The following is a 20,159-nucleotide window of genomic DNA, read 5'->3' on the forward strand; positions in this document are numbered from 1 at the left end:
CATTTGCTTTTTCACTGTCATGAATATGTATGTATTTGGTTGTTTTTTATAGTGTGCTAATTGTTCCGTGCGTTTTTTGTGTGCCTGTTGAGGGACAGGGCTGCAAGGTTGGTAGCACTGTTGCCTCGCAGCACCCCCCCACCGATTAAGCGGTGTATAGATAATGAATGGATGGATGGATGGATGTTGAGGGATAACTGATGTAAATTAGCTGCTAGCTGAAAGCTGTGTCATTACCTTTAACTGTAAAATTAAATGAAAGTTACAATAACATCATCCCACTGAATAATAACTTTTAATAACTTGCAGAAAATGTATGTAAAATCTATAAAATTCTGTAAAAAGAATGCTTTAAACCATTAACCATTAGCTAAAACTGCATAATTTTATTTATTTATTTATTTATTTTTTAAAGATTTACAGTTTGCATATGTAGATGAACCTACAATTTCAGTAAAGACATTCCCCAGAATACAAAAAAACAATAAGATAACATGAAACAGCAAAAAAGGAAGGTTTCACATCAACAATAATTTACTCAGGACCCTCCCCAGGACAATATGTAAATACAGTCGGCATCTCAGCCGTCAGAATCCCTGCAAGATTAATGCTTACACAGATAAAAGAGCACAATCATCAGTTCACATTTTCAATTGTTGAAGGGCTAATATTTAATTTGCAAATAAATGCATTTTTGCACTTTGGACAATGTGTGGGAGTGCTTTTGAAACTTTTGGACATGAGTTGGATTATCACAAACTAGTTCAGGCACAGTTAACCTTTGAATTTCATGGCCCTGAGGGTACGAGGAGTTAGCGATCATGCTCATGTTGATAATCCATATGTTAAGATAATGACAAGTTTGCAACAAAATGCTAAAGTATTTACGATTGTGTAGACTGTGTTTAGTTTGTGCTTCATTTTGCAAATACCGTATGCTGCCTGATCTATTCATCCATCATATATCAGTATGGACTGTCTCTTTTATTTAGAAATCAAGGCCGGATTTAATTTGTGGTCTATTGTCAAAATGGTCGAATGTGAAAACGTACGCCGTCAGCCCCAAAGTTGGTGCCGTGCGCATGCGTGTGGCATCACGCGACGCAACAACTGCGGGGGACGACGGGAAACGGAGTTGATTAAAAAAAAAAAAAAAAAAAAGATTACCCGAAATGCACTAGCATCCAGGAAATACCAGGCGGGGAATAAGAAAAGTAACACCATGCGAGAATCAGTCCTGAGATATTTCACGGGCTTAAAAATCTAAATACAAAATAAGAGGTTGCGAGAACGTAACCGACTGCAGTAGGGTTGACCCGGATTTATTTAAAGAGTTTATTGTCCGAGTATGTTTTGAGTGAAAACAAAAAAGCGGATTTGGCCCTCACGCGGGCATCAAAGCTAACCGTCGTGTTAGCTGTGATGCTGGGTTGTTCGTCAGTTGACGGTGAATGTTTGCCTCTTAAGAGAAAATGTCTGGCTTTAACTTTGGATCGGGAACTCTTGGCTCCGCCAACACTGGCGGAGGATTCGCATTTGGTGCCGCAGCCAGGTAATGACAACTTTCAAATAGCCGACTTAGCTAACGTTAGCATAGCCGGGGGTAACCTGGCGTTAGCCGGCAACAGCACTTCGATGACTTTATAACATCCCTAGACTTTGTACATTGTAGTGAACTGGATACTAATTAGAGATGGAAGATTGTTCTTTGAGAGATTCCTAAGGCACCCCTTCAGGCATTTATGAAATGACTGCTTTAAAAAAATAATGTGTGTCTGACGTGCAGTAGTAGTTAAAGCTACTTGGTTAGAAACTTAAAATTACACCAACACCTCCAAAAGTTATCACTGTGCATGTATATTTAACTCCAAAAGGTTAATTACTTAATGCAAGATGTCTTCAACATCACTGGAAGACTCTTCACAAAGTATTCACACTGTGTTAGTTCCCATCTCATAGTTGGGTAAGTTGTCTCTTGGAGCAGGACTGCCTTCCAAACTAGATGTAAAGTCACAGATTTTATGTGAGCTTAGATAAACCTTCTACTTTTGCAGAGTAATTTGAAAATAGTCTTCCAAGGGAACTGGCAATGACCAAAACACATTCTTGTGGTGATGGAGACTTTTATAATTATGTTCAAAGCTGTGGTCTGCACATGTGGCTTGTCCTGATGACCAGTGTCACATGTTGGTGTGGCATTCTTCTTAGTATAACAAGTTTAACTTTGATCTACCAGAGCTAACTCTTGCAAACTAGAGGTTTAGATGATGATCTGCAGTGTTGGGGATATTTATAACAATTATGATGTGTATGGTAACAAAATATATGAGGACTTGTCATTTGAACAAAAAATAATTATGACTATTTTTAAAAAATATCATTTGAATTTAACTTTATTTATCATAATCTTTAAGTCACTTTTCACATTTGTTATTTTTAAATGTGTATTTTTTTAACAACTTGCTAAGAAAAATACAACCCCTTTCTATTGTAGTTAAAGGACGCTCTAGCAGCAAAACACTGTTAGAATGCATTACTGAGTCAATGATGGATTGTTCCTCCTTACGTAGTTTCCCACATAACGTGTATCATTGATGAACTGTGATTATGTGACTGACATTATTGTTTTTTTCCTCTTCAGTGCACCTGCGGCCAGTACCGGTGGCTTCTCTTTCGGGACTGCTCTGGGTACAGCCGCTGCAGCCCCTGCTTCCACCACCAGCACCACCCCGGCTCTAGGAGGCCTAGGAGGCAGTCTCTTTACTCAGAAAGCTACTGGAGGATTCTCTTTCAATACACCTGCCTCAAGTAATGACATCACACACAAGCAAAATACACTTGCTGGCAAGCAGTCGAATAAATTTGTTTGTCATTAACATGTCTGTCAGCTGCAGCCATACATCATGTCTAATGTTGGGATGTTATTCTCTTTCAGGTGCTGTTGTGCCCACTGCAGGCCTCACATTAGGTATGTTTCTGTTTCTGGGATGTTTTTTAAAGTAAGATTTCGAGAAATTAATGGAACTGATAATAACCTTCAATTTGTTTGGACATATACTTTCTCTAAGGTGCCCCAGCTACTACCGCTACCACTGGCTTTAGCTTGGCCTTCAACAAGCCCACTGCCTCAGCAACACCCTTCTCCCTCACCACCACTACCACCTCCTCGACAGCCCCTCCTGGGGCAGGTTTAACGTTTGGCTCTGTCCTGACATCTACAGCCCCCCAGCAGCCTGCAGCCACGGGCTTCACTCTTGGTCTTGGTAGCTCAACAACCACCACAGCAGCCGTACCGGGCCCATCACTGGGTGGGAGTCTCTTCTCTAGCAATGTGTCTACAGGTGAGATGCAAACAGACAGCCTGAGCCTTTCCACGCACACAAGTAGTTTGCACAGGATGGTGTGCAGACTCAGTGCTCTGGGCTCAATGGCAAGATGTTTTTATACAATTTATATATACTTAAGAATTTATTGCAAAGACAAACCCTATGACAAGGCTACATCTACACAGAAGAAGTAATGATGATTAAGGATTTGTACAAATGTGTCAATGCAAAGTTGTTGTGCAGCGTTATAACCTATATGCCTGCTTGGCTTTGCAGGTTTGGGTCAAACCACTCTTGGAGCAGGGGGCGGATTAACGTTAGGTTCCCTGTTGGCAACGTCCACAGCAGTATCGGCAGCCCCTGCCCCAAGTATGGGCTTGGGTGGAGTCGACTTCAGTACATCCTCTGAGCACAAGAGCGACACATCGTCTGGAGCCAATGCACAGTACGACCTGCTGAACAACATATGCATTATTCTTTATTATATGGAAATGGTAGAATAGCTGTACATAACTGTCAATTCTATAATGCAGGGGTGTCGAATCCTGGTCCTCGAGGGCCGCAATCCTGCATGTTTTAGATGTTTCCCTCTTCCAACACACCTGATTCAAATGATCAGCTCATCATCAAGCTCTGCAGGAGCCTGGTAACGATCCTGATCATTTGAATCAGGTGTGCTGGAAGAGGGAAACATCTAAAACATGCAGGATTGCGGCCCTCGAGGACCAGGATTCGACACCCGTGCTATAATGCAAAAAAGTGTAAAGTCCTGTTTACAGCTGTTTTCTTTCACTTTGTTGTACTGATCAACACCACTCTCCTTTTCTCTCCTTCAGGGACAGTAAAGCTTTAAAAGATGAGAACCTGCCCCCAGTTATTTGTCAGGATGTGGAAAATTTTCAGTAAGTGTTGTACTTGTGTACGTTATGGCATTGGATTAAATGTAGCAGTATACAACAAACAAACTCAGATAAAGCAAAACAATTACTTTATGAAATACACATTTTAAACAATTAATTGAAATAATAATGTAAAAACACTTAATATGTTACCAAATCAGTCATAGAGCTTTTACATCATCTTGAAACAATTTCTGTCCTTAAAGTCCTTGCTACCTTCTTTTGCAGAAAATTTGTGAAAGAGCAGAAACAAGTTCAGGAGGACATAAGCAGGATGTCATCAAAAGCCATTTCTAAAGTCCAAGATGACATCAAGAACCTTAAACAGCTGCTCTCTGTCAGTGCCAGCGGTCTACAGCGCCAAGCTCTGGCTATTGACAAACTAAAGCTGGAGACAGCACAGGTAAAAGCAGGACACTTGCACACAAGCCATAGTGTTGGAAGTAAAGTTGGTTCACATTCCATGTTCAAGTCTTTTTTTTCCCCCCATGATGCACATATTTTATATAGCCATAAATCTGCTTTCCATTTTATGATCAGCAAGTTATGACTTGTACATTACAATGAACATTTGGCTTCCTCAAATTCAGCAAAGACAAACAAATGACATTTGTGATGAGTGGATGCATATATTGCATGTATGTAAAGTTCTTTTGCAATCAGCACTGTAAAGCTTCTAGTTACCAGTGGTAGCTATGGGAATGTCACCACAGAAACCAGATTCAAAACTCTGATATACTGTGAAGTTCAGACAGACTTGTGTGATGCTGATAGGTTTAATCAGCATTGTGAGAGTTTGACAGGGGCTTGAATGTAACTGACAGCCCTTTGCATGTAAACGTCCTGTACTCCAGCCTTAATTATCAAGATTTTAGCTGTTTTTGTTACACATATCTCATGAACTGAAAATGTGAAAAACAATCCTTTCCATATGTAATATAATCTGCCTTTAATATTTGACTTTTCTCTTTCCCTTCTGCTTCAGGAGCTGAAAAATGCGGACATCGCATTGCGTACACAGAAGACACCGCCTGGACTTCAACACGAGAACACAGCACCATCGGAGTAAGTAAACTTTTCCTGAAGCAAATCAAAGGTGGCTGTGTACTAATGCAAAGAGACTACTTAATCTATCTAACCCTCTGATTTATACTATACATTTTGGAACTTGTTGAAATTTGCTTTATTTTTTGGGCTTGTTTGTTCTGGAAACAATAATAAATACCAACCTTCTTCACCAGTTGTTCTTAATGTATCAACTTTTGGGACTTGATAAATTGGACAAATAGTAAAATATGTGGATTTTTTTTTTGTGTGTGTTTAGTTACTTCCGCAGCCTCGTAGAGCAGTTTGAGGTGCAGTTGCAACAATATCGGCAGCAGATAGAAGAACTGGAAAACCATCTGACGACGCAGAGCAGTGGCTCCCACATCACTCCTCAGGGTAAGAAAACATTTGTCTGACTTTTAGCACATCTCTGGTCATGTTCAGGTTTTAAGTCAGCGTTAATTGTTATGTGTTATATTAACATTAAAGCTGGTTGCTGTCAACGTGAAACCTCACAATTCAACAACAAGCTACATATCTGTTTAAAAGCCAAGAGAAACACTCACTAAAATCTGAAAACATGCTTCTGTGTGAATATTATGCGCCAGTATTGTTTCTCACCTATCACCTATGTATTGCACTATTTTTTCTCCATTTTCGAAATAAAATATGTCAGATATACACATAAACTGTAATATTGTTTGTTTTTGTTTGCAGATTTGACTTTGGCCATGCAGAAGTTGTACCAAACATTTGTTGCACAGGCTGCCCAGCTCCAGTCTGTCCATGAGAATGTCAAGGTCAGTGTTTTTGTTTTTTTCTTTTTCTCCCTTCCAGCTTTGTCTCAAAACTACAAAATATTCTTATGAGCATTGTATTGTTTGAAATACTATATAATGTTTAGAACTGTGTGATGAAACTCTTATCAAGTGAATGTAGAATTTTGTGATGGCATAACTTTTTTATTCTTTTACAATATATTTTTGTTGAATTTGTCCATTTATTGGGCAATTTGTAATTCAACCTAAACATATTAGACATAAGTTTGTTTTTGTGTTAACAGCATGTTAATTTATTTTGTTTGTTTTTACCCGTGTTAATATCTTCTGTAACAGATTTTGAAGCACCAGTACCTTTCCTACCGGAGAGCCTTCCTAGAAGACTCCACTGACGTCTTTGAGTCCAAACGAGCATCGAACAGGAAATGGCAGAGTGCGCCGCGAGTCACAACGGGGCCCGCCCCATTCTCCAGTGTGCCCAATGCTGCAGCTGTTGCCATGGCAGCCACGTTGACCCAGCAACAGCAGCCAACTCCAGGTCTGACTGCCTACAAGTTTTAGAAAGTTCTCCTCCTTCTCCTCGCCTTGTTTAAGAGAATAAAGGAGGGAGAGAAAAAACAAAAACAAAAGGAAGTTGTGGGGCTGACAGGAATAGCATGCTTTAAAAATGAAGACATTTTGATAGCAAAGAGTTCAAGAGGTGACAGGGGGGATGATTATAAATCATCAACAGCTAACAGATTTAGCTGGTGCTAAGTCAGGAGGGAGAAAGGGAGAGATTAGAGAAATCTGTTGCTGTTAACTCTGACAGGAAACCTTTGTGCTGCCTTACCATCTTGTCTGTGACTCTCAGTCCAGGTTCGAGACATTTATGCGCCTTACAGTGCTAGAGTGAGGACATTTTAAAGATGGCTCCAGTGCAAAATGAAACCTAAACCCTGGCAGTGTTGGTACTAAGCCTGTACCTAAGACAAATTCCTTCACCTAATTTCTCTCTGTCTCCCTGTGCTCTCTCCAAGCGAGATTTAAGAGCAGCTATGTGGTTAACATCATTGGAGAAATTAAATAGTGATAGAGAAAGTCTAGCTATTTTGAATCTTGAAGTTATAATTAGAGCCTCTACATCTCATTTGAGTTAGGACTCTGTTTTATTCCAATGATGCGTAAAATGAGCCTAGTGAAGGGTGTTACGTAACGGAGTAAGGATCGTTAGACATTTGCTGTGTGACTTAGAGTTAGCAAGCTTACTCTCTGAATGATTAGTCCAGATGTGGTGCATCTGTAGATTTTTGTAAGATTAGGTCTGGGTGATCAGTTAGTGTATAAAGAATAGATTTATTACAACCTAGCTCTTGCTTCCTTCAGTCCGACTGTCAAGAGGCCTCTTCCATGTAGGGGCGCTCCAGTGAATCACACACCAAACGGCATCAGCTTATTCACTAAAAGTACACAACTCTGAAACATGTTTTTAGAACAGAATTTAGATAATGATAGCATCTTCATTGCGGCTTCTCTTGGTCAAGGTAATGAAAGGCTTACATCAACTTGACTTTGAAAAAAAAAAAAAAGAAAAAAAAAAGCCAATCCTACCTAATTAAAAAAAAGAAATTATATTTATAAAATGTTACCTGTCACACCACCTGTTAAATTCTGTCTCTTTTCTTGTAGTGAAAACAAAACTATTAATAAACATTATTCCTTACAGTATTATCCACAATGACCAGATAGATGAAGACTGATCTTTTTTATTATACATACTGCTTACTTAGAGATTGGTGTCAGTGGTATTTTGGCAAATTGCCATTTTGTAGGACTTGATGATAGCCCAAACTATTTAAATTAGCCCTGTACACCAATGTCTGAGCTCTCAAGGGCACATTAATTCACTTTTATTAAACATTTTACAAATAAAATAACTTTAAGAATAGTGTCTACTATGGTTGTTGCCGCATCTATGAGGTGTTAAAGTTTCAGCCATTTTTGTAGGCTTTGGTTTGTAGGCCATTTTACTGGCATATCAGGGCACCTACATACAATGAACAAACTAAGCTATTATGTATATTAGCATGTATCTGCTGTGTGTGTATGTGTTTTTTTTTTTTTTTTGTAAAGTTATACAAGGTGTAGAAAAGACTTAATTCAACAGTCTGAAAGCAATATTTTCATTGGACTAGGCTGTAAAGTCAGCATTGTTGAACAACTCTTACTTGGCAAGTTAAAGAAACATGAGCTTAAGTCTGGTTTCATTTGCGAGTCTGTGCTGCTTCCCTTTCACATAGATCATCAGATGTGCTTAGACTGTTATCAGATTTGCCCACCAAATGGTACAGACAAAGAGTGTGACTTATTTTTCAGTGTAATTATAATTAAAGAGTCGCATACCTTTGATCACTTAGCAGGACATGCAGAAGCTATTGAGTAATCACGAAACAATTTAAGTATGTGCCAAATGGGCCAATTGGGCTGAATTCTACCAATCCATTGCTTCGCCACAATTTAGAGAAAGAAGCACTTCACAAACAGCCCCTGTTGCCACAATAAGTACACTTGATGTACTTATGTGGTTAAGAGTGCACACCACCTTGGTGCCTGCTAAACATTTTTTTGTCTTGCTTTCCAATTTTTTATTTGATGTAAAGCCAAATCAATTCCTGATTATTTATTCACAATGTGTGCTCTGGGCATGCAAGCTGTCTGTCATGGCTGCATTATGCAGTTTTTACACACTGCAAATCATTTCTGACTCTTAACTCTGCATGTCTGTTAACCCAGAATTGGGTTCTAGGTTACACGATTGCTTTTTAAATGTCAGTTCATCAAAATTCCCATTTCTTTTGCCAAAAAGTGGCTTTTCTCTATTAAGTGACTCGGTCCTTAGACAGACTAAGCATAATCAAATGTTGTATTTATTTACTATTTATTTCTATTTTATTATTTTATGTACTTAACTTGATCCGTACTGGAATGGCATATGAGAGGGTGGCCAGTATCACAACATATTCAGTATACAACAGAAGTGAGTGCATTCCCAAGCAACATCAGCAATTGCATTTATTTTTTTTTTAAGTTGACAAGTGGAATATTTCCTCTTATGAACAAGTCAAAACAAACTCTTTAGAAAAACTTAAAAATACAGGCCTCAAAGTCAATCACTGACACAAGTTGAAAAACCTGTGATTTCCAAAACGCCTAATTGCATGAACATGGCCATAAAATGACCAAAACTTAACTGCATGTCTGCATCATAGTTTTACATGAAAAAGAATTGCCAATGGAATTGAAAAATCTAATTATGAGAGTTCACAAACATGAAAAAGGGTACAGGAAGTACCAGAATAAATAGAACCACAGTTGCAGTAGTAATTTGGGTATACAATGAACCATCGTGCTACTAATCAGAGCTGTAGTGGTCATCCTCCTAAAAGGACACCACTGACAGTAGGATCTAGCTCTGAAAAATTAGACGGGCCACTGCTTTAGACTTACCACAGGGGTTATTGGTGGAAATTGAAGTTATTGTAACAGCTGAGACAGTCTGAACGACAGTGGGTAATGTCAGCCTCAATGGACTGTAACCAAAAACAAAAAATTTGCTTGCTGTTTAGGGGAAAAAAACTACAAGATTAAAATTTGCCAAAGAAAACAAAAAGAAACCTGATGAATATTGGGAGTACATTCGTGAATTTGTTTTATTCAGACGAGGTCCAGCATGTTTGGTGTATACCTAGCTATGACTACTAGAGTGAATGCATAGTCCTGACAATGAAACACAACACAACCCTTCCAGCAAGTTCTCTGAAGAACAATAGAACATCTCTCCAGAAATGTGGTATTCTCCTTACCAAGGAGGTCGATCGATTCTGTCATTTTTTTTTTTTCACATAAATGCAAATAGCCTCCTGTTTAACATAGAAGTGATGCAATTATTATCAGGTAATACAGTGTTGAGTCATTTTGATATCTAGGTAATTTTGCACAGGGGTGTACTCATGTCTTTTGTACACTGTACAACACTAAGCATGCAGCTGGCTGGCCCTTACTTCTGGTAGGTTCTTGTTTGACCCATGTACTCGTGTGCCATCACAGTGTGGTGGTTGATTGTGTAGGCTCTGCAAGGTTCAGATTTGTGCCTCTATGGACATTAGGTAAACAGTGCCAAAAAACTCAGGACTGAAAATATGAAGTATTTAAATACCTGAACTGTAAATTTAAACTGAGAATTTGTGTTTCAGTAGCTGGACTTGCTTGGCTTTGAAGTGAAAGCGAGACTGATGACCTTGTAAAATAGCCCTGTTCACTTATTGCTGGCCCAAATAAAGCAGTTTTAATTTAGACGATGTGTTTCTGTACAATAGACAAGTGTTGTGAACAAAGAAGTTATTCATTTATGTGGAAGGTTCATTTACATTATGGGTTGTCAACCGTGACAAAAATAGTGTGCATTATCTCACTGTTGAATACTTAAAATACATTTGGTTGGTTTGGTTGTAGTGAGGCCATACCACTGTTACTTGATGAAAGCTATTTCACCTAAGGGCTACTGTCAGTGTAACAGGGCTGGATCATTTCACATTCAGTTCAGTTAAATGAAAATGTTGAGTAAAAGTGCTGTACACAAGTTGTAATTTCAGGTATTTTTTCCAAGGTGATGGTACTTTGTATGGGCTTTGGCCAAGAAACACTTGTATAAAAAGTCTACTTTCTTGTTGGTTTAGACCGTTGAGGCCAATTTGTTTGGTAGTTCAGAATAGAAGAATGTTTTTTGCTGCTCACACTGGTCCATAAGTACCAGTAAGATACATTGGTGCCAAATGAAACAGACATGTCAGTTTGGTCACATTGTGTGTCCACATCTCTTGATTGTGTGGGGTTTTTTCCCCCCACCATTTTATGATCTTAGGCTACACTGTTGCTTGATGTAGATATTGGTGAGAGCTAAGCCGTATTGGCAGTCAGAATAAGGTTTAAAGTGTTGCAATATAAACTGGTAATTATTATTATTATTAAGTCAACTGGCAACACTCGTCTGTAAATAGCTGCTGGTTGCAGTGGTGCTTGGTGGACCCAACCTAGTCGATTCTTTCTTGGTGAAGCCATTGTGTGTTGAGAAAAACTGCTGCTTTGGACATTCCAGTCCTCTGTTAGACAACGCTGAACTTTTTGTAGTATTCAAACACAGTTTTGGATCGACCAGATGTTGTTTGAAGGATTCCCAAGTTGTCCAGAATTTGACTTTTGTGTGGCTTCGGTTACACTTTACCATATTGTCTTCCACATCTCTAAAGGCATACATGGCACAATAATGACCATTAATTGATGTAATTGTTGGTCTGTCAAAGATGTTAGGACTGTCAAAGTAAGAGTGGATTTTAAGCCACCATATTACTCTATAGACCTTTTCAGACATGCACTCCTTTCCATTAATCTGATGGCAACTGAACGTGTCAGCTTCCTGTCTGAATGAGCCCTCTGGTCACTTAAATATTGTGACTCATATCACTTTTAACACGAGTCTGAACTCCATGCAGTTGCATTAATGGATAGGCACGCACCAATTAGGACGTACTGACATAGGATGTTGTTACGTATAGTGGGAGACGCAACCTTTTGCATCCCTTCGTATAAATGTCGCTCAAATATCTGCACTGTCTTGGTTATGTTTGAATACGGCCGTGAGGAACATTAAAAGTGACCTATGTTTGAATGACAGAACTCTCGCACTTCAACAGATGTGTCCCATGTCTGAAAAGGGTTTATTTTAGGTATCTTCTCATTATCTATCAGTAATATGTAGGCAAATGCTGTATTTTATTTAATGATATTAGAACAGCAAGAATGATCCAATTTACCTCTTTAATTTAACAAGTGAAGGAATTAAAATGTGATTTTTTTTTTTTAATGTTAGGCACACTACTAGCTCCAAAGTTTGCCTGCACGGCTCATTTCAACTGGAGTCATTCAGAAACTCAATGATTCTGAATTGTACATTTATAATCTCAGATGCTCTTTTACGTTGAACTCCAGCACAACAGTACACAAAAATGGGCCTGATCAGTTGAAAATTTGAGTCTGGTGTGGTTGGCTGTCATAGACTGTTTTGAATGTTCCTATTCTCTAAACATTTCCTTTTGAATCTTTATCATATACTTTGGTTACACCCTTTTTTTATGGTGGTTTCTCTGTTTGGCTTTCCTGAGGTAGTTCTATTGCAAATTGTGTTGGGGCACAAGCACAATTTGCTATTTTAAAACTAAAAAAAATCTCTTCGAAGTCAGACTTGATCCAACAAAGAGTTTGTAGCCTGTAATTATGTCTAGATTTAACCACCTAGATAGTAATAGCTGTTGTTATGTTGAAGAATACACTGGTGTTAAACCAAACATGAACCACAAAGGTCGTTCATTTCCTCGTGGAAGGATGGCCCAAAACCTGACCACATTGACTTCCACGTGCAAACTGTACCATATCACTTGATTTTCCTTGATTTTGACCAGTTTACACTGAAAGGCAGACATAAATGCCAATTTCACATTTCTTATCTAAATCTCGAGTGCTTTTACTTGTAACAGAGTGTGTTTGAACTTATATATCCAATGCCTGTTGATACAATATATTTAATATATAATATGGTGTGCCTTTTAAGCTATATTCAATAATTGTGTGATGCATTTTTTAGCATATGCTAGTTCATTCACTCTCAGAAATCTTGAAAATTTGGAAACTTGTCAAATGCAGTAGCAGTTAGCAATTAACAGCCAATTCTGTTCTAAACTGTTTGTTTGTGTTTTATGTAAGTGGAATTGCATATTAAATTGACAATAAATCAGTTTTTAAACAAAGAAACGTTTGTCCTTGTTTCTTTTTGACTGACGTTGTTTTAGCAATGCAGACTAATTGGAAGCAAAATTTTATTACACGAAAGAAAGAAAAATACATAGAGGAAACAAAAGACAAGTTTCTGAGTGAAAGAACTAGCAGTACTTTTTCCCCCCAGTTTGTCAGCAACAATAACTGTGGTAATGATTTGCTGGAGTATTATAGTTTGTAACTTTTATAAGCGAATTTCTAAAATGCATATGAAGAGTACGTTTTCAAAAACAGATAACTCCATCTTCACAAACCTTCAGCAAACCCACTTTTCCATCGTCTAGCTGAGACAACATCAATCAAACTTAAGTTATCTCTATTTTTGTCATGTCATTTCTACTGAGTCAAATCCACTCAACTTCAGTTTGATTGATACCATCTCAAGCAAACAACAAAAAAAGAAGTTTTCTTAAAATCTACAAAAATGGAGTTATCTGTTTTTGCAAATGAACTCTTCATATATTCATATAGAGCAGTCATAGAAGCATTGTACATTGCCTACATGCAGTTATTTTAACAGTTATAAAGCATTATGTGACACTGTAGAATAATTTCTTAGCTACTGCAATCTTTTGATGTCTGAAACGCAAAACCACTATTAACATGTTAAAAATGTTGATCATTTGCACACATTCTTTCTAAAACTAAAGGTAAAACTAAGAACTTTTTTTTGTTTTTCCATTTTTCCATTCAGAAACGTATTCTGTCAGTATGACAGTAATGCAATTCACGAATCATGTACAGTGTCCTTTTTACTTACAAAAAACACATTCAGAAGAGTAAAGCATATGCTCTCTCTCTGTGCTTTAGGGACCCAGGCACCCTTGGGGGCAGGGTTTGGAAACCCCTTTGCCTCGGCAGTGGGCACTAGCTTGGGCTCTTCTACCCTTGGAGGTATTACCCTCTGCCTGTTTAAAATAATTACTCCCTGTTATTTTCCCACTCCCTTGCATAGTTTACCATTTCCCTAATGCCATCTAGTCTTCCATGCCAAGCAGCCTTTTTGAGGTTTTTCAGTTCTCTTGTATGAGAGGTACCTGGTGTGTATGTGCTGAGAGTGGTGCTGTCACAACTTAGGAGTTTATTCTTTCCTATTCTTCCCTGTGCGGGAGGTCAAGTGCGTTCATACCACACAAAAACTTACGCTTGCTACAGGTCACTGTGTTTACCTTGACATGTGGCAAGTTGGATGACTGCACATCATTTTGTCATGCTGAAACGTCACCAGCAGTGCGGGAACAAGTGGTCTGAACGCACACAAAATTTGCCGTGTTCTGTCGTAGCTGGTATGTTTGGTAAAATCTTTGTCATTCTCCTTCCTTCGGCTTTCGCATTGCTATGCAGTGTACTGTGAGTCCTGTTTTGTTCTGCAGTGTTCAGTCAGAAGTTAAGCTGTACGTGGTGCTCTGTGGATTAGGTTGTGGCATATGTTTGCTAATGCTTGCCTGTGTGTACTCCTGAGGCCACTGCTTCCTTGTGTTCGTTCCTAGTGTAGGCTTGTGTGCTTAGCCCAGTCTGACTTCTATGTCACTTTCTCCCACAGGTTTTGGTGGTGGGCCAGGATTTGGTGGGGTGGGGACTGGGGGGTCTTCTTTTGCCTTCTCCTCCACCAGTAAGCCCACAGGAGGCAGTCTGAGTGCAGGTACATACATGCTGTATATAACACCTTCACACCTGGCCCTCCTAAAATTACAGCAACAACAAAAAAGAAAAAAACAATACAGCAAGCCTGTATTGTGGTGATCCTCTGAACTGTTAATATTTGTCTGCAGAAGAATGTATTTACACTCAAAGCAGCATCATGCATGCAGTAGGACAAGCCGTGTTATTAAGTTACTGTGAGCTTCATGTGTGGTTGCTCTGATTGGTAAGTGGGCCTCAACACCATCCATTATCTAGTATTGTAGGACTTATACATACAGTAAGTGTGCTGGCACTCTGACATTTTAGGATCTGGGGTGTTCTACCAGAACATCTGTATTTCATACGGACATCCTTTGTTTTTATCCCTTATTTTTTCCATTACTTATGTTCTCTCCAACATGTCATACTTTTTTTCTCTTTTCTGACGTTCCGTGTGCTTTCTCTTGCTTTTCTAGGTTTTGGTAGCAGCAGCAGCTCAGGCTTTAACTTCAGCAATCCCGGCATCAACCCGTCGGCTGGCCTGACTTTTGGCGTGTCCAACCAACCCGCTGCAGGCTTTGGCCCAGGAGCGCCGCTACTCCAGCTGAAGAAGCCTCCTGCCGGTAACAAAAGAGGCAAGAGATAGAAACGGGAGAAGATCAGAACCTTGTGACTGAGCAGCTGTCCAGCTTGGGGCTTGTAGCAAAGTAAGGCCTGGTCTCTCAAAAGCATATAAGCAGCGCTGAAATTATCATTAGATTATAGAACGGAGGAAATTTGAGGAAAACATCAGGGAAGTGATCGGACCCACCATCTAACAGAAACAAAAGATTACTGTTTTCAAATCATTAGGAGGTTTATGCTCAATAAACATGAAGAAAAAGAAAATCCTGTTGACCAACCAGCATTATCTTTCTCTAATTCACTAGTCTGTGTTGTCCACTGTTCTACGTTGATTTGATTCCATTTCAGTCACTCACATGACCATTTTCCGCTTTCATTCATTTCATCAGTGAAATTAGATTTATACTTGTACTTTATATTCAGTCAATCAGACCACCAAATGTCAGAAACTGGAATTATCCTTTGAGTACGAGAAAAACTTTTCTTTTTTTAAAGTAGGGTTATTGTTGCTTTTAGTAAGAAAAGTGGGACCAAATCAATCAATGCAGTCGACAGTGGCAAATAAAGAAAGGATACGATGGTGTTTGTTCATTTAATCTTAAGCCCATTTGCCTCAAAAAGTTCCCTGCACACTCTGGTCTGTGGTGCTACAATGCTTTTGGGAATGCCAGATAAGGACAGAGCCGGGTCCGTTTCAAATCATTCAGTTTTCTGTGAGGAATTGCTTTAGTCTGAATATTGTACAAGGTAAACATGTTTTTTGCGCTTTGAAGTGGACAGTCTAGTTGGTTCCATTTTGTTACACAAACTCTCTCAGTCACAGAACTGCACTTGAATGCTTCTCAAATGTTGACTTGGCTCAAGTCGTGTCCAGGGAAGGGTATGATAAGGTAAAGGGAAAAAAAGCGTATGGGGTGGTAAGTGGGTGGGAACAGCATAGTCCCTATCTGAAAGTGTCAATAGGGAATATTATCTGATCCTAGATAGTTTTATACACAGGAGTGTCGAGGGTGGGTTTTTGGGGAAGCACAGTTTTATTTTTGTATCAAGTAGAGAAAGAGCTGACATTCGGGATGGGGTAGAGGGGGACTAGCACCTTGTGACAGTCCATTATCTAGTCCACATAACCTGTGTTGTATTGCTGCAGTCCATCCTTATTATTGTTCATTAATTACTTTTAGAAAAACTTTGTTTGCCCCTGTGTACTATTGTGAAGAACTTGGGATAGGAAATGCCTCTTTGTATTACCTGGCCCCCATTAGATGTTAAGTTAGTTAAATCTGAAAGGGATTTCACAGTGCATATTCTACCTACTCAATTTATACATGTGCTAGAACAAATTTGCACTTGCCAGTGTATGTGACCTGACAGTGATTGCGTGAATGTGCATGTGTGCCTATCGCACAAGTTTGAATTTGTCTCTCCTGTCTGTCATGCTTCTTTTGAGTGTTGGGGGTGGTTCAGAGGATATTTTGCTTTTTAAATTGTCCATGTCACTTCAGTTACCAAATACTGGTAATTGTACTATTATTTTCTAATCACAGTCTGTGGAATCCTGTATTTTCAAGAAACTGTTTATTAATAAAATCTTCGATATGATGTTTTGCCTGCTTATGGCATCACTTCAATAAATGTGTGTCGACACAGAAAGTTTTCTGTTTTTAAAAGTGTTTCATATGGTTTGTAGCAAACACATACATGGTTGCACTGATTTTCACTGCTTTTATGGCAGGCTAATAGACTCAGTTAACATTGTCATATTCTGTATCTGATCCTAAGTATTACACCGCCAAGTAGCTTCATGGAAAAGCGTTGAGGAATATCAATACATCATTATGTAAATCTGTAGGGAAAACATGTTTTGATTGTGTGATTAATGGAACAGGAGCCCTGATGCTGGGGATATGACAAATTTTTCAATTCAATTCAATTCAATTTTATTTGTATAGCGCATATTTACAACAACAAGTCATCTCATAGCGCTTCACAAAGGCAGAAACAGAAACAGAAACACCCAACAATCCAAAACATCTGGATTCCCTATAAGCTTCAGCAGTCAAATCACAAATCACTTGTCTGAAAAGCTCGGTTGGGATGAAAATGCCTGTCACTGGTAAGACTGAACAGCGGACATCATAATATCCAGGTGGTCCAAAAAATTGTCATTACATTCTCTATAAAGGTGTAAAATAACCTTTAATCATATTTTTCTAAATTACTAAACCTTGAAATTTCTACCTTTTTATTATGTATCTCACCATTATGTTACCTTGCAAGTTTTTAATTGAGAGTCTTAACCAGCCATTAACAGTGGTATGGTTTGTCAGGACTTTTAACCCTCATCCTTCTGACCTGCACAGAACTTTTTTTCATATTTCAAAGGTGCTTTATTTAATCATTCAAATTGTATTTATGATTTTGTTCATCATTTTGTTCCTAATGACTTTATGTCCTAGTTTTATGTTTAGATGTTAACTATCGCGTTTTAAAAATGCCAATGTATAGGTTCTTAGCGAACTCTAGTCAAAAGCTCCCAGTACTGTTGACAACCCTAAAAGAAAACACTGTTCAAAGCCAGAAATACAACACATCATTTTATAACATTTATGTTCTATTCTACAAGATAAAGGTGTGTTTAGTATATGATTGACATGCAGTTACAGCATGATGTGTACAATTTTGAGGCAAAAGAGGGTGAGAAGGATTTTATGTACATAAAAACATTTTAAGAGCTTTGCTGTGTTTTTTAGAACTCCAAGATGTGTTTGGCTGTAACAAATCGGGACTTTATTTGTATAACATAGTTATGGTTGGTATCAGTGTTGTAGTTTTAGGCAACTACTGCAAGGAGATTAAGATTGGACACATTTGGCACTGTAGAAATTCTGAGACATAAAAATTACCACGGATGTAGTTTTTGAAAATTAAAAAAACAGTTCAAAAAGTTCCAAAAATTTGGATTGTACTTGGGATGAAAACTTGCATTTTACATGGAAAGCTATCTGAGTTTATTGTACATAATAAGCACACTAACTTTCTGATTTTTTTAGGGGGGTGCAAGGTGGCTGCAAGGTGGCTCGGTGGTTAGCACCGTTGCCTCGCAGCTACAAGGTCACCGGTTCGCGTCCCTGTGAGGACACCCAGGATCTTTCTGCGTGGAGTTTGCATGTTCTCCCCGTGCAGCGTGGGTTCTCTCCGGCTTCTCCGGTTTCCTCCCACAGTACAGCCCTGCGATAGACTGGTGACCTGTCCAGGGTGTCCCCTGCCTTCACCCTAAATCAGCTGGGATAGACTCCAGCACCCCCGCGACCCTTATGAGAATTAAACGGAGTAGAGATAATGGATGGATTGTATAATTACACAAGTAATTGTTTTATGAGAAGAACGTTTGTTGTAATTTTGCTATGGTGTTTGTTCTTACTGCAGTTTATTTTGAGGGTCTCTAGGGACGTCAGTCGATGGACCTTTGTTAAATAGAATGAGAATTAATATAACGCTGGGAGGATCAATAGGTGAAAATTAGGAATCACTGGCAGTTAAATGATTCTTGCACCATGATTAGAAAGTAAAGTGTCCTTGGTCAATTTTGATAAGCGGAGGGGGCAGTAATGCACTGCAAGCTCCACAAGAAGCAGCAGCAGCAGCAGAAGAAGAAGAAGAAGGCGCGGAAAAAGAAACGAAGAAGAAGACCGCCGTTGCTATGCGACGAACGCTACAACCAGATCGTTGTAGCGTTAATTTTGAGCTAGCGGGTTATATTTCAGGCCTTTTCGCGATCTTCTGTTGCCATCGTTGTCATTTTCATCAGTCCAGGTAACGTTATAGTTTAGTTTTGCTGTTGTTGGTTTGTTTTTCTTTTGTTGTTTTTTTTATTGGCAAGTGATGGTGCATCAAAGTTGGCTCGTTAACATTGTTGTATATGTATGTATATATTTCGTGCTGCATTTGTATTCATTTGGTCAGCAAATAAGAAATTATGGGATTAGTAGTCATGGTAGTATAACAAATAGAGAAATACTGTTTTCGTTGAATTGCTCTCTCGTCTTCAACTGTAGCAGGCCAGATTTTCTTGTAATCATCCTGTGACTTATGCTTTATACAGAGTGTAAGAAACCTGTCTGGTGGTGCATTTGGTGGGGTTTCTCCGTCTTCATGTTGTAGTTATAACCAGGACTACTAATTCTCCAGTGGCTCAGCCTTCCAGATACTTTATACTGCCGTTACTGGAGACACATTGACTGCACACAGATATTCTCCATTTCACTAACTGACCTCTGGCACCAATTTGCTGCACCTTTGTTGAATTAAGTGAGTCCCTTTAAAGGACCTGAATACTTATGCAATCTCTTATCTTATATTTTTAATAAATTAATATTACTTTGAAGAAAACCTGTTTTCGCTTGGACATGGAAGAGTCTCTTTTTTTGGTAAAAATAAATAAATAAATAAATAAATAAAATTGAACATGTTTTGATGTGGGGCTGCAAGGTGGCGTAGCTGGTTGGCGTTGTTGCCTCGCAGCAAGAAGGTCGCCGGTTCGCCTCCCAGTGGGGGCACCAGGATCTTTCTGTGTGGAGTTTGCATGTTCTCCCCGGGTTCTCCGGCTTCCTCCCACAAGTCCAAAAACATGTTGAGGTTAATTGGTAATTCTAAATTGTCCGTAGGTGTGAATGTGAGTGTGCTCTAAGTGTGATAGACTGGTGACCTGTCCAGGGTGTCCCCTGCCTTCGCCCTAAGTCAGCTGGGATAGACTCCAGCCCCCCCGTGACCCTAGTGAGGATTAAGCGGTGTATAGATAATGGATGGATGGATGGATGGATGGGTTTTGATGTTAAAAAACAATTTTAAAAAAGTAAGGGGGGGGGATCCTAGGGGTCTGAACTTCTTATAGGCAGTGTTTTTCATAAACAACTCCTTATTTCAATGTCCATCGTATTAGATGTGTATTTTGTGGCAAATGCTGTTCTAATTTTGTTAGAAACCTTATAAGTTAT

The 20,159-nt window shown here is 38.9% G+C and overlaps 1 protein-coding gene across 4 annotated transcripts; it reads left to right on the plus strand.

Moving 5' to 3' along the window:
• Nucleotides 1–1,193: 1,193 nt before the first annotated feature.
• nup58 (nucleoporin 58) lies at nucleotides 1,194–16,815 on the plus strand. 4 transcript variants are annotated; one of them, XM_008276286.1, is made up of 14 exons: nucleotides 1,194–1,552; nucleotides 2,642–2,808; nucleotides 2,936–2,968; nucleotides 3,069–3,341; nucleotides 3,603–3,771; nucleotides 4,163–4,228; nucleotides 4,454–4,628; nucleotides 5,211–5,290; nucleotides 5,550–5,668; nucleotides 5,990–6,072; nucleotides 6,388–6,589; nucleotides 13,729–13,812; nucleotides 14,462–14,560; nucleotides 15,018–16,815. In XM_008276286.1, the coding sequence occupies exons 1-14, from the start codon at nucleotides 1,473–1,475 to the stop codon at nucleotides 15,185–15,187; spliced, it is 1,800 nt and encodes a 599-aa protein (XP_008274508.1). In that variant the 5' UTR covers nucleotides 1,194–1,472; the 3' UTR covers nucleotides 15,188–16,815. The 4 variants fall into 4 exon arrangements, with proteins under 4 accessions (XP_008274508.1, XP_008274510.1, XP_008274509.1 ...); XM_008276288.1 differs by lacking the exon at nucleotides 14,462–14,560; XM_008276287.1 differs by lacking the exon at nucleotides 13,729–13,812.
• Nucleotides 16,816–20,159: the final 3,344 nt, after the last annotated feature.

This window comes from Stegastes partitus, unplaced genomic scaffold, assembly GCF_000690725.1.
Source record: "Stegastes partitus isolate 25-593 unplaced genomic scaffold, Stegastes_partitus-1.0.2 Scaffold68, whole genome shotgun sequence".
NCBI lineage: Eukaryota > Metazoa > Chordata > Actinopteri > Pomacentridae > Stegastes > Stegastes partitus.

Bases quoted from the DNA above. Each gene is read 5' to 3' on its own strand.
- nup58 (XM_008276286.1), top strand. From the start codon at position 1,473: ATGTCTGGCTTTAACTTTGGATCGGGAACTCTTGGCTCCGCCAACACT. The intron at 6,590-13,728 runs GTCTGACTGCCT...TCTGTGCTTTAG, and splicing joins GCAACAGCAGCCAACTCCAG to GGACCCAGGCACCCTTGGGG. The intron at 13,813-14,461 runs GTATTACCCTCT...TTTCTCCCACAG, and splicing joins GGGCTCTTCTACCCTTGGAG to GTTTTGGTGGTGGGCCAGGA.